At 30.1% G+C, this 14,842-nt stretch overlaps 1 protein-coding gene and 1 long non-coding RNA gene across 2 annotated transcripts; one reads left to right on the top strand and one right to left on the bottom strand.

Moving 5' to 3' along the window:
• Positions 1–968: 968 nt before the first annotated feature.
• On the bottom strand, positions 969–2,193 carry LOC141458622 (uncharacterized). Its single transcript, XR_012461080.1, has 2 exons — positions 1,971–2,193; positions 969–1,574 (listed from the first exon to the last, which is right to left on the bottom strand). It is a non-coding gene; the product is annotated as an uncharacterized lncRNA (long non-coding RNA).
• Positions 2,194–2,228: 35 nt separating this feature from the next.
• On the top strand, positions 2,229–14,650 carry LOC141458619 (uncharacterized). The gene is made up of 5 exons (XM_074136868.1): positions 2,229–2,477; positions 2,639–2,691; positions 2,828–2,908; positions 3,493–3,746; positions 6,443–14,650. Exons 1-5 carry the CDS (start codon positions 2,418–2,420, stop codon positions 6,709–6,711), a joined length of 717 nt encoding a protein of 238 aa, XP_073992969.1. The 5' UTR covers positions 2,229–2,417; the 3' UTR covers positions 6,712–14,650.
• Positions 14,651–14,842: the final 192 nt, after the last annotated feature.

Genomic DNA, 14,842 nt, shown 5'->3' with positions numbered 1-14,842 from the left:
AGCAGATCGGATCTTCTCAGAACATCTACCTGAACACTTATTGTACCAGCTTTTTTCTCCTGTCCATGGAATTATCTCCCAGGATTTATCGAGTGCTCTCCTAAGCCAAACACTTACGAGCTCGCAGGACTCCGCTACCTCTTAGACAAGCTACTGTAATGAAAGGGGCACAACTTTTAGGCTACCTTCCTTAGGTAACTCACATCAAAGTTTTTCCATAGTTTTCATCAGAAACGATGAAGTCTGATGGGTCAATAATGCCTTTGCCCGGACATGAGTTCTCCATCAAGGGTTTCAGTGATAAGATAACGTTTATTGGTCTCGAAGGGAAATATGGTTCACGACCAAATAAGCTCTGAAAAGCTAACAAGAAGAGGTACTTCTTTCCACCATTTAGGGTGAATACTATTAGGCCACTGTGACTTAACTTTTGATTGCAAAAATATTCCTTCACAATAGTCCAGTCACTTCCACTTTTAGAACAAGTTCCTTTCTGCAGGAAGAGCGCACCTTGCTGGTCCACCATCACTCTAAGGCAGCTGGGAACGGGGCCTCAATTATGTCCGCAATGCTTTTTTTTTTTTTTGCATTGGCTTTCGCCATTATTTGAATTTGAACTTGAATTACTTCTAGTTGCAATTTTACTTTTGTACTAAACTTGTTCTAGTCAAGTTAATTTTAGGCAGTATAAATTTAGGTTTTTACAATCAAAATAAACCATTTTTCATTTAATTTCCATTAAAAAAGTTCAATTTTGTCCAAAATTATTTAATTTTAATTATCAAAGCTACAGAAATACATATAACATATCAATGAAAATGAAATATATAAATGAAAAAAAAAGAAAAAGAAAAATGCATATGATTAACATTATTATTATTTGATTGTAAAATACATCACATTTAAATCTTTCATTCTTATCATTGTAATTTCAAATTCCATTCTCTTCTAACTTTTTTTCATAAAAATAAATTAAAAAATGTTTAACTCGACTAAAAATAGTTCAATTTGATTCAAAAAATTAATCACAATTCACGTTTGACGTTGAATTTTTCAAACAAATAAAACTACTTTCAACAATAAAATTTCTCTTTTCCCGATCCAATTAGAAAAATTTCATTTTTCTGAAAAAAGTTTTAATTTCTGCTGCAATACTGTAACAAATAAAATTATTAGTAATACATTTTGAACAACAATTCCACAGGTAGAGTGGTAGATGTAGATTTTCTTGACTTCTTTATACTACCGAATAGAAAGGATGAGAAAAAGTTTATAGTTTATGTAAGTGATAGAACGTATGAAATAATAGATAAGACTAGTTGAAAAAAACAATCCCGCACTGGCAAAGTGGTAAGTAGATTTTCTTGGCATCTTTATACTCCTCAATGGACTTGATGAGAATCGTCTAATATTATCGGCGGGCTGCTCGATGTAAAGAACGACCCATTAGGAGATAATCATTTCCAGATGAAAGCTGTGCATTACTAGGTTGTAACCTGGCAGTGTTGGAAAGCACTGGATAAAGATAGAAAGCTCCTGACAGCAGTATCTATCTCTGTGCTCATTTCAGCAGTCTATTAAACAAAAAATTAAATAAGAAATTATAGATCTTACTTCATAGCACTTTAATATACTTTTAACTAAACATACAGTAACATATTTCAGAAAATAAAAATTATATAGCCTAAATAGATTCTGCTTTTGTATGGACAGTTTGAAGTTTGGTGCTTCATGCAATAAAAAAAAAGTTTAAGTATTCATAATTTATAAAAAAAAGTAAGCTACCTTTGTGATCAAAATAAAGAGTAATAATAATCAACCAAAACAAATGTAAACAATTAAAAACAAATTAACTTCACTAGACCTCCTCTTTTATATTGAGGAATTTGTTTTTAATAAAAGAAAGTATTATTTTTTAAATAATATCTCAAACCATGCTGAGCAAACTAAGCATTAATATTTGTTGTTACCTAAATATGAAATGTAGGTATTGTTGATTTTTTTCCATCGTTTCACACCGTTTGTCGAATTCCTTACAGACTTTCACCCATTATCAGAGATGATTGATCATTTTAAGTATACTGTATGGCGAAATCTACTTAAACTACGCTTTTCACTCTTAACTTATTAGCAGTAACCACCCCAGGCACCTTGTTACTTCGAGGGACGTAAATCAGTTACCAAGACGTCCACTGATAGCAGTACGGTCAGCTAACCTTTGCAACTGGAGAGAAATAGAATAAAAATGGCTGGCCGAGAGATCAACAAATAAGTGTTTACATTCTACCAGCTGTTGCTGTGCTCTTTGTGTCAGTGCTTTACTATGTATTTCGCTTGTCGCATGAGAATATCAACAATTTTGTTAAAATGTAGTTGATGTTCTATTTAATTTGCAAAATTAAAGAAGTCCACGAAGTATGGAAATATATATTTTTGCTGTAATTTGTTTCGTGTATTTTCTAAATAATTCAATGAGCGTAAGTATTATTATTTTATCTAGCTTTGAGCACACTTTAAAAGTATTGTTTTTTTTTTTGGCCTTATTGTACAACGCAAAGTATTGTTTTATTTAGAATTATGAAATACAAAAACTTAAAATCAGGATTTCACAATTCTACCAAGAATCTCTTTCTGTTAGGTTGAAGCAAGATATTGCAAGTTTGAATTTGAAGGGCAGCAGAAATATTATGTGTTAGTATTTACTTTGCATATCTTGTAAATTTAACTACTTTAATTGTGTAAAAAGAAGTATTAACTAAATACTGACTTCGGGTTTAGGATTTTATGTGATTTCTTTCACCCTTTATAAATCATTTATTGTTTGCAGTTGCCCAAGAAATGAATACTGTTGTACTTTAGGCTGCTGTATATCACCTACATTCCAGTTTTATCAACTGTGGTATTATTGGTAAGCTAATTATTAGTTTATTAGGACCCTTTACAAAAAAAAAAACCTTCGTGAAATCAATGTTATTATTTAAAGATATTTTTAGTAAAGTATTACTTGAAAGAACTTTCAGAGAAAAAATCACTTAAGAGATTGAAAGTTGTCTGCTTTGAAAGTTTCAACTTGTTAAAGCTTTATTACTACGCTCGTACATTGCTGTTAAATGAATCAGGTTAATATCCTCACGGATAATATAAATGTTAAATGAATTTACTGGTGAATCCTTGCGAATGATAATTTAAACATTCGGCATCCTGGTTGGATCCCCGACTGCTATTTTTTAAATGTTTAAGGGGCGAAATATTGGTGTCAGTGTGACTGGGACCTGACTGAAAGGTTAGGGTGTAAATAAGCACGAATCATATTGCAATTTGAGTGTTCGTTAAGTTATGTTTCATAGTTAGGAATCTGAATAGTATTGGTACAATAAAATAGATAGAGGTAAGTCAAATTTGACGCGTGATGAAAATCTTAAAATTTAAATTGGCTGCCCATTAAACTATCAAATTCACTTTTATTTTGTTTCATTTTTTATTGTTTTACAGGTTGATGGTAATATTTATGTTCGTGGTATGTTCTGGTGGACAATGGTGGTACAGGTATTGGGTAAACAACAATGGGTACTTGACAGATTTAGGATCAGCAATGCCTGGGAGGGGAGCGCCTGTCGGATCACTGGCTAGAGATGGTGCAGCAAATCGAGGTAGAGGTGTTGCTCCACCAAGATCAGCAAGAGTTGCTTATCATCCGGCCACAGATGCAGTTGTACTACATAATATCTGGAAACCTCCGTATCCAGGTATGTTGATTAAATTACCAACTTTCATAGATTCGTTCACATCTGTTGAGAGTTTGCACTCGTCAAAACTCAAATGACTGTTACACATTTCCATAATTTTTTTCAAAATTTAAGCCAAAAGATATGGGGTGTTTTATTTTCGCATTAGATCAATTTCCGTAATTATTTCTCTGAGACTTTGATAAGCAGTTTCGGTTTTGACAGCCAAACACTTTTCGAATGTATTAATTTCTCACGGGGAGATCTTAATAAGTAGTTTTACTTGCGAGCAGATCTGTTGTAGAAAAAGAAAAGTAATAGCAAAGTTCCTAGAAACTTAACAAAATATAAGGAAGTAAAATTTGACAGAATCAAATCAATGAGATTTTATACGAAACAGTAAATTCTGAGATTCCACATGCAAAAAATGGAAGCACTGTTGCCATCAAGGCACCGCTGCCAGAAAGGCTTATTGTACTAAACTTTAAAATTATAGAGGAAAAAATTACAATTAAAATAGCAAAAAATTTTTGCCAAAAGCTGGTCCGCATGCAAATATAACTAGCAGTTCGCCTCATCAATCAGAGTATATGCCCAACATCCAAGATTATTAAGAACAAATTCAGGTATATTCCCAAAATTTGAAAAATTATAGAAAATAATAATGACAAAACAAAATTAAGAATAACATATTAAACATATCTGTTTTACCTCGTCAGCGCGTCATATGAAATGAAATTCATTTCGACTATACATTTAACCAATAATATATCCTATTTAATCCTTATTTAATTAATTTTGTTTTTTAATAGTATTTTTCTTGAAGAACATTAAATAGTAATTGGCGGAATTGAATTATTTATTTTTTGATGTTTTTAAACGAAAATTGCTTTGTGTTATTTTGTTTTTGAAATCTTTAATGCGGAAAAAGTATTTAATGAAAATGTGTCATAAGAAAAGTATATCTGAAAAATTATCACCTATTTGGACATTTGTAAAGTTTGTATTTGTTAATTATTATTTAGCTAAGATGATTTTCTGTAAGGTACGTAATTAAAATTAATAAATTTTAAATGTTTATTTTACCCGCTTCATTCCGTAAACATAAGAGATAAACATTCCTTCCGCGGCGGTGGAAAAGTCACCCACTTCTGCTATAATGTTTACCTCAACAACTGTACAAATCTATCGTAAACACAAATGGCTAAAATTAGATCTGTGGTATTTACTTATCCTTTAAGACTTTTTTTTTTTGAAAAGTTAACAAACCTTTGGTATATTTTGTTTTCTAGATATATAATAATTGATGTAGGAAAAATAGCGTGCCATGTACAAGCGATAATTGTTTTAAGATATTTGTGTAAAATGCCAGTTTAAGAACAATAAATAGCGGCTGAAATCGGTTCCCTTAGAAGTAATGGAAATTCTAAAAAAGTGCCGAGCTATGTCAAATTAGAGAACATATTTTTTTCTGCGAGAAAAACAATGACAATGCCTTATTTTTTCCGTTTTTTTTTTATCCGCGCCAATGTTCCTAGCGTGGAACTACCTCTCCCACTCGTAATGATTGGAAAAGATTGTCTTTGCACGTTGCGGGAGTTATTGTATTCTTGTTTCTTAACAATTTACATTCTATTCTTTTGATCTGCTGGGACCGAAAGAATTGGAGGTTGTGCTCAGAGTATGTGACAATTACAACTGAACTAACCATACCGATGGGTCATCATCCAACCCATAAATAGAGATATTTGTTGGGTCTTCTTCGAATTTTTGGCTGGGGCGTTCCATGCTTCATCTTTATTGTAGAAATATTAACCATTCTGGCAGCTATAAGGTGGGTAGGTAGTCTGTTCTTAGTCCTTGGCAAGTGGGCCTTCTTCTACTAACAGAATGCTTTAATCAGCCGATCGACAATCCTCTTATTGGTTTTCATGAAAGTTACCTTCAGTTCTTGTGGAGACATTTTTTTGTGACAGAAAAGATTAAGGCAGCTTTTTTGGTCAAGGGAAGAGTGCTGCTTCCTCAGCAAGTAGCATGCCATTAAAGTTTGCGAAAAGACTGATAAATTACACCATCAACTTGGCATTCAAAGTGCTCAAAAAAGGAGAAACTCCTGGGTGAAGTTATGGTAAAATCCAATCCCAGCAATATGTCTGGGTAGTCGATAGTACTATATTCGGCGCCACGGTAGCCGAGCGGTTAGAGGCGAGACCTATAATGCTAATATGTATTGTGGTACTGGGTTCGATTCCCGGTCTTACGCCTTGGATTTTATTTAATGGTTAATAAAAGAAATTTACAGGCAAGTATGTTAGCTAGTCACCTCCGTCCATGACATATAATTGGTAGTTAGACGTATAGCCCTTCTGAAAAAATAGGCATTGCTTTACTTTACAAGACTCTGATCAGCTTTACCGTGGCAACGCACTAGCAACTTTAAATGTAGTAAAAGAACATTTCTGCTAAATAAAGCTGTCTAACATTTATCATGAAGCGCAGCGCGGAATGGCCATTTTTTTTAAAGAAAGTGCTTCGGATAAAAACAAACCAATGTAGAAATAATTATAATTATTATAACAAAAAAAAAAATTATTATAATATGGTTAAATTTTGTGTGAACGAATCTCTTAGAATCCTAATTGCAAGATGTTAAAATTAAAATAAAAAGTACTTAATTTTTCTAAACAACAAATTTGAGATGAAATAAATAATTCCAGGGAGAAGTAATATTAGCAGTAATAGTAATAATGCAGGACCACCTCCTTCGTATAGTCAGACCACTCAGCAAGTAGGCAGCAGCACCAGCAGTGGTCCGCAAACCAGTCCTAAACCTCCAACATCATATACGCAATTATACGGGCCACCTCCAAGCTACGAATCAGTCGTAGGACTGTCTAATTTGGCCGAACAACCAACCGCTGTTCATCAGCCCCATCAACCATCATCACAGCATTTCCAACCAGGCACCCAGCAACAACATCGCTGACAACTCTGATTAAATTTTATCTCTGGAATTTATTTTTTAGGTGATCAAGTTAATTTTTCGTCCTTTTTTCCCATTATAAATTAGTTTTGTTTGAATTTTCAACACCCACAAAATGCTCATGAATTCTAGAAGTACCCTTTAAAAATTTGGATTCTCTCTGCTTTCAGCGTTAATGTTTAAACAAATTACAATGTGTCAGAGGTGATAAAGCAATAAATATATACTTCTTTCATTGTAATTTTTTTCTGACTAAGTAGTATTATTATTGACTAACGATTGAAAAATGATTTCTTGTTACGTAACAATAAACTACTGTAGATGATGTTATTTTAAAAACGAACTCTGGGAACTTTTTCAATTTATATTTTAATTTCAAAGATTTTATTCGTCATAGATTTATTTTTAATGTTATTCTACCGGTATTATTTTTTGCACCGATTTTTCGTATATTTACCCTTCACAGATTAGTTCATTAGGTTTGTGTAGAAAAATTTGCCTTCTGCAAAGTGCCACAGCGTGAATATAAGACGACTTCTCTTACGAAATTTAAATTTAAGAAATGCATTTTTTACCTTTCATAAAACTTACAGAATCTTAAATTTTATTTAAACAAACATGTTCAAATATATTTAGAATGGAATATCTTTAAAAAAGATGAACAATGAAAATAATCTAAAATAGAAAATGCTTTATGTAGAGTAATACATACATATATCTTTTTTAAAAAATAGGGTTGCGTTTTATTTTTGAAGTTTTCAGTACAGATTATTTTAAATTCTTAAAAAAAACTCAGTAAAGTATTTAAAAAATATATTACACAACTTGAATACCTAAAAAAAGTTGTTTTTGATAAGAGAAGTAATTACAATGTCAATTTAGGGATGGGATTAGCTATGCGGTTTGCGTATTGGATTGCAGTTGCTGGCCCTTAGATTTTCTCTTTCAAATTATATTGCCTTCTTCAGGACATGGCTATGAAGGTTGGTTGAGTTACAGAAAACTAGTCAAACATTACGTCAATGCCAGGATACCTGCATTGGCCACAACAAAAGTTGAAATTCAAATTACACTACTCAAAATATTTGAAGAAATCTAATGAACTACTCTTTGAAGATAGATGAATATCAAAAGATTGGAAAGAAACTAAAATTTTATTAAGAAAACATTAAATATTCTGTATTTTAGTTTTTGTTTTTGAAAATGAATAGTTCATAGTTGTTGGTAACTGTTTTCTTGCTGCTGCAATTCCTATATTATCCTTAGCGTACTTGTTCAAAATATTTCTTTCAGTTAAAATTAGTATCGAAATAGAAGTATCTTGAAAAAATAATACATTTTTTTTTGCATATTGTTCAATTTTGGATTAGTCTTTTACTAGTCAACAATAAAGAAAAGTGGAAAATTAAAATTCATGAAGTCGTCACAAATTTGAAATAATAAAAGAAAAACATTTATATTCGCTAGCTTCGGAAATGCTCTTGATTTCTCCTTTTGCTTTTCTTTCTCTGATAAATATCATCTTGCTTCCGTTACTAAGATGAGAGAACAGAATTGGTATAAGTTTAGGGATACCTCAATTCAGATTGTTTGAAAGCCCATTATTTTTGGGTTTTAAGTTAACACCGACTTCGGTTAATATCACGTTACCTTTTCCTTATTTAATAGCGTTCATTTGGTCTTCCGAAAAGAACAGTTTCTGAATACTCACCTAATTAGATCAATGTTTCACTGTTGCGAGATATCAAAATGTCTTCATGACAAAATTATGTTAAGAATTGTAGTACTAAAATGGTAGCTCAACAACAACAAAATAACAAAAACCAAAACACAATATTTATTTTATCTTTTACAACACAACATAAACATAACATTGATCGCAAGCAATCGCCATAAGACACATAAGACGCCAACCAACTTTTTCTAGCGCGCACACCAGCGCTCCACATGGCATTATTATTATTTACTACTACACATTAAAATTTTAATTTGATTAATTATAAAAAAGAAGCTGGTCGTACACTTTTTCTGTTAATGTACTGATTTAAAAAAATTGACAAAGCAAAAGGAGATTTCCACACCTTCAAGCTGTAGATGCATTTCTATTGCTGTTAAAACAATATTATATTCTTTGATCTTTACGGGATTCATGAACATTTTTTTTTCCTTTATTTTATTAAATAAATATACTTGTATATTTTCTCGAAACCTATTAGATCTGGGTTGTTGCAAAAAAATTACAGTTATAAAGGAGGGTTTGCCCTATAATTTAAAGAAAATTTGGGAATTTTATCTTTTATAGAAAAAGAGAAAAAAATGGTCAAAGTTGGGTGTTTTTCAACGTTACGCTTTTTCGTGCAGTTTTTGATGATCAACCCTTATACAACTGTCCTACCGGACAGTTTTAATTTTTCTACTTTTAAATTTGGTTATCTTATTTTATTTTTTGTTCTGTAAATTTGGCTTTTGCTCAATTTTTCTTGGTCGCAATTTTATTTTCTTAAGTTGTTTATCTTATCTTTTGCTAATTATTTTATGAATATTACTGTTATTAAAGTAATAATTAAAAAAAAAAGTATAAATAAATAAAAAAAATAAATAAGAAAGCGAAATTTAAGAATTAAATGTTTAAAAATAGGTTGTAATATATGTGTTATTTATACATAAAATTTTATTGATTTTATTTTACTTCAATATTAAGAATTTATGTCCACTTTTACGCAAAATTTATTTCAACTGAGGCAGCAACATTAATTTTGCCTTCGATATCTGTAAATATTCCCCACACCCGCTACTAAAGTTGTATTATGCTTGATTAGAATATATGTATATACACGGGTAAGTGGTTATAAAGCGATTTTTAATTTAAAAAAAATCTTTTATTGAGACATTATTGTTTAGAGAATCTAGGAGTCAGTAGGTAGGCCGTGGTGAAGCCAACATCCGTGAAAATGTGGCTAATTTAATATCATATTTCATGAATCATAGTGTGTGAATTATTCTAGTCACCAAAATTGAAAAAAAAAGAAAAATTCTTCTAATCCTCTAATTAAGAGTAACAAATTGAACTTTTAAATTATTTTGTACTTTTTCAACTGTAATTCTTTTATAATCAAAACTTTCCATACTGATTTTTTGCGCCAAATAATTAATCGCTACAAAAAGTTACTCACCACACGTTTTGCTTAGATAAACATTTCACATGGGCTTGAGTTAAGACTGATCTATTTTGTTAATGTAAATTTAGTGTAAACCATTTAGCCGAGTTCAGTCTCTACAATAACCTTTATTAATCTTGCAGATTGAGATGTTTCGGATCTCTCAGGTAATATTCTCAGTCCCTTTTTAATTCTGTGAAGAAAAACAATAATAATTCGTGATTTTTAATGACTAATGCAGTTATAAAAATTTAAAAACAAAAACCTAAGGTAAACAGTTGATTATAAACAAAGTAAGTTGTTCAATAACCTAAACATTATAAACCTACCTGTATCTGAAAATAGTAAAGTTATTTAATTTGGAAAAAATAGAAGTAAATATTTTTTTATCGTAATTTCTTCTCAGTTCTATTTATTCCTCAAACATTATTTAAGTTATTGTTGAGCAAACTTTGAGCTAACATATATAAGTTATAATAAAATACATGTCTTCTCTTGTGTGTATATAAATAAAGGTGTATTAGGGTCTGAACACATAGTGTAGTCATAAATTGTTATTTTCTTTAATTTTATCCCAAAGTTTCAACTCTGCTTCTAAATCCTAGAATGACGTTATATCTTTTTCTTTTAATTAAATGATTTTATTCAGCACTGAAGACTCGAACAAATTTTCAAAGCTCTGTGATTATTGTTACTCTGGAGAGCTAGACAGGATGCTGTGTTACTGCTTGGCCATCCAGGTGGCCTGACAAGCTGCCCAATAACGGTCAGTGAGCTTAAGAATCTCCTGAGACGTCTTAATTTTCTTCCTTTCTCAGACATATTCAGGGGATTTCTGCGTTTAGTCTTACTTCTGTACTTCATTGTCATTTTTTTTTTTTTTTTAAATGTGAATCTTAAAAACCATTATCTCGTTTCCCAAAGCAGTAGATCTCAAGATGGTTATCAAAAACGCTTCTTTAATTTAAACCCAAGCCTAAATATCAAAGGTAAAGTTAAAATATATGCTGCTGTCTTGGTTGTTAAACATAAATTTCTAACATTTTGATTGATATTTTATAATCTTTATAATTAAATTGAGTATTGGATATTCTATCTCGATCTTTTTCATGCTTCGACCGACACTTTAAAATTGAATTCAGTTTTATTTGGCTAATTAGTGGAAATGCTTGCTCATTAGTGAAAACCACCAGATTCCAAATGCCAGTTTGACGATTAATTATTAAGAATGGGTTTTTTTATTTTAAATCTTAATCACCTATGTAAATATTTATTGTGTTTATTTCATATCCATTACTCATCTTCAGTTTCAAGAAATTTTCAACTACTATTCATTTTAATTATGTATTTTGTAAACAACAAATTTTTCTCCTTACTATTTTGTGCTTGATATCACTCCCAGTTAATCTTCACCAGCTTTTCTACTGCCTGATTCTTATTAAAGAGGTTTACCTTAAATTATTTGAAAATGATAAATTAAAAAAAAAGTAAGGATTTTTTTTATTTATTAATTATTGTTTAATAAATTTTAAGAATTATTTCTTTTACTACGGTTGATGTAGGTATTTCATAATCATTAAGAGTGATTTGTATATATTGTATATTGTATTAACCCATTATGTCCCAGAATTTTTTTTTTTTTTATGAAACTCATTAAAATAATCTAATTGAGTATTCTTTATATGTGTTCGCGTGAATTGCTGTCCTCATATGAGGACGCTAGAACTGGTTATGAACTTTTCAGGCAATTATTGAAGTGTATGTTTTAGCAAAAAACAAAAAATGTAATTACGTTAAAAATAGAAATTAAAATATTTTTGCTGGTGCTGAATGTCGGCTGACATAATGGTGTAGAACGAATTTGGTTAATATCCGAATTATTCCATATTTAGGTGCATCATCTGTTTAAATATGGATAAATCTCTTTCTGAATTTTGTTTATATCTTGCAATGTCCTTGACTATATATAAGTGCTTCTATAATTTTGTTGTCAAAATACTCGTCTGCAAGCTCATCTAATTTAGGAAGAAGTGCCACAAATATCCATCTCGATTTGTACCGAAAATAGATTCTCACTTGCTTCCTCTATAATTTTATAAATATAATTTTCTTTATCCTCTTTTCAGATTGTTTCTTCTCCATTTCTTGTTGAAAAACCATCTGCCAAACGTAATTCAAATACACTTTTCATGTTATTCGCTTCACGAAAGAATTCTCTAGCTAGTCTTCACTAGAGGATAATTATTTAAAATAACTGATACGGAAAACCTTAAAACTTGCATCAGCATAAATTAATGTTCTATATAATGTATGAACTTCAATAGAACATATGCAAGCAGTTTAGTGACTTACCTCAAATGCAGGAATATAGTAGCGATCAGCAAAAAGTAAATATGAAATTTGTGAAGGTGGGAAGCTAAAACAGTAACACCTAGACATCATTGAAGTCTAAAAAAAAGAAACATTTATACTTGGTGAATGAGACTTCGCAGTATCGTTCAACAACATTGTTCTAAGAAATACTCATCTTTAAAACTGTCCAAAATTCTGACGCTGGTACCTAATGGGTTAATGCATACATTCTTGCCCTCATATTTCAATAGAGGAAAGAATGTAGAAGATAGAAAGAGAAAAATTTTAATAAATGTTGTGTCAAAAAATAATTTTTAAATTTTTATCTTTAAACAAAAGTAAGGTCCATTTAAATTTAAAATATAAGAAGTAATGCTTTTCTGTAAAGAAACTTTGCATTTACTGATTTAATGTTGTAATCTAATAAAAGGTTTGTTAATTGTTTGAAATGTTTGCTATTAATTAAAAACTAAATTTCAATAGGAATCATTAATCATCATTACATACCAAACAATCATTACATTTAGGATCAACCCTAATCCATGCAAAATACGGCAAGCGCATTAAATTTAAAATAGAATTTGGACAACGAACTAAAAGCTTGTACAATTTAAACCTTTCTGCTGAAAATATTGTAATTGTAAATTGATTAAGATGTAATTTAAACGCCACTTTACAAATTATATTTGTAGCAGTTCGAAACAATAAACAACAAAAAGAACTATCTGAAGATTTTACCAGCTATTATTTAAAAATTCTGTATTAAAGCTAACATATTTTTCTTACAATCAAAACAGTAATGTAACAGGTAAACTTGAATAAATTTTGGATTCCCTTAAAATGCGTTAGTAAAATAAATAAATAAATAAATGAAATAATAAACACTTACGGTAGAGTTCTTTGAAAATGTTTAGAAATTTTTCATCAGACATTTTGTAGTGTAAATAATAATAAAATACATTAAACCATCCAATATCTTTCTACATAAACACCAAAAATGTATTATAACTATTTTTTAACTTAATTCAAGAAATTATTATTATTTATACAAAACTGGTGGATTCACAGTTATTGCCTTTAAATCTGATTTTATTATTATTTTTTAACCTCATTTTTTTTTTTTTTATTCAAACAAAAATATTTGAAATAGAATAAATTAAAGATCTAAAAAAAAAAAAAAAAATCTATGCTTAACTGTAATTAAATTTTTCGATAAATTATATAATTTTTGCTTGATTGCTTCAATGTAGATAGGATCTCACTACGAGTCACTTTTAGATATTTGCATTCAGACATTCCTCCATTTATTTTATTAGCTTTTTCACATTTATTTTAATATTTATGATTATTTTATTTTTATTAATTAAGGAAATTATATTGTTAAATAGCTTTAAAAAAAAAATACCTGGGCTAATTTAATAATTACATTTTTATTTTTTTAATTGAAGATAAAGAGGAAAAAAAAATAGATATATATTTGCCTTGCCTGGGTGCATTATTATTAATCGACGATTTAAAATATGTGATATATAATTTCGAAATACTAAGATATTAATTTTAATAAAGTTTAGGAATTTAAGATAAGTAAACAATTTTTTAAAATACGGGCAAATAAAAATTTTAAATTAATAAATATAAATTTAGCTCATATATTTTCAATTTAGTTTTATTAATAAACCTTTTCTTTTTTCTTCAAAATGTTGTTTTTTAAGAGTACTTAAAGTAAAAGAAAAATTAATAATTTTAAACGATGGTCATTCAAATATGAAGCAGTTTCGTTTTTTTGTTTGTTTACTGATTATTTGTTAAGAAAAAAAAAAAAAAATTATAAATATTTGTCTGCATAGTTCCCTTCTTCAGAAATAAATTTTTGCTACCTGATGGAACTATCAATAAAAGTAGATTGTTTCTACTTTTAATTTAAACTGTTCTATCCCACGTTTTTCACTGAATCTTCCCCTACTTGACGCTTCATTTTTTGTGATTAGAATGATTGATTTGTAGAAAAAATAATTTTCTAAAGGATTCGAGTGTATTTCAGCTAACCTTAAGTTGGAACTGTTCTTAGCGATTTCGTGTTGTCTACGAGTAATGCAAGATATCTTGTATATATGTTTTGCTGTGATAAAAGGTTTTTCACTTCAACCAGCAGCCGATGAAATTAGACCCACGTTCTCCCATTTTTGGATCGGATACTTTGCCCAAGCTCAAGATCCATCTCATTGATGATGACTTTCATTTTCCACACGCCTCATTTTTTTTTTACTTCACGTTTTTATTGGGTTTTGGCCAGGTTAGCAATCCGAATAATCTGGATTTTGGATAAAATTAACATCTTCTTGGTGAGAAAATCGGATTGCTGTTCGTTGCGCAATGGACGGTGATTCACAAACTCCCTTTCTCGGACAAAGCTCTTTTGAAAAAAAAAGAAATATCACATTTTAGGCGAGACTATGCGTACCTCCTCTCCACACATTCCCTCTTAGCCTCCTCAAACGCCCATACCTGTCTTCTCACTTCGTAGGACACATCCCGGGTCATATTTGAATGGCCTTCTTAGTTTATGGTCAGAAAAAAATTCGACGTTACCATAATTGTTTGTTACATCTAGCCAATGTTTGTCT

This window comes from Rhodnius prolixus, unplaced genomic scaffold (genome assembly GCF_049639745.1).
Source record: "Rhodnius prolixus isolate KJV_2025 unplaced genomic scaffold, Rpr scaffold_5, whole genome shotgun sequence".
Lineage (NCBI taxonomy): Eukaryota > Metazoa > Arthropoda > Insecta > Hemiptera > Reduviidae > Rhodnius > Rhodnius prolixus.
This window is presented reverse-complemented; position numbering and strand designations above follow the sequence as displayed.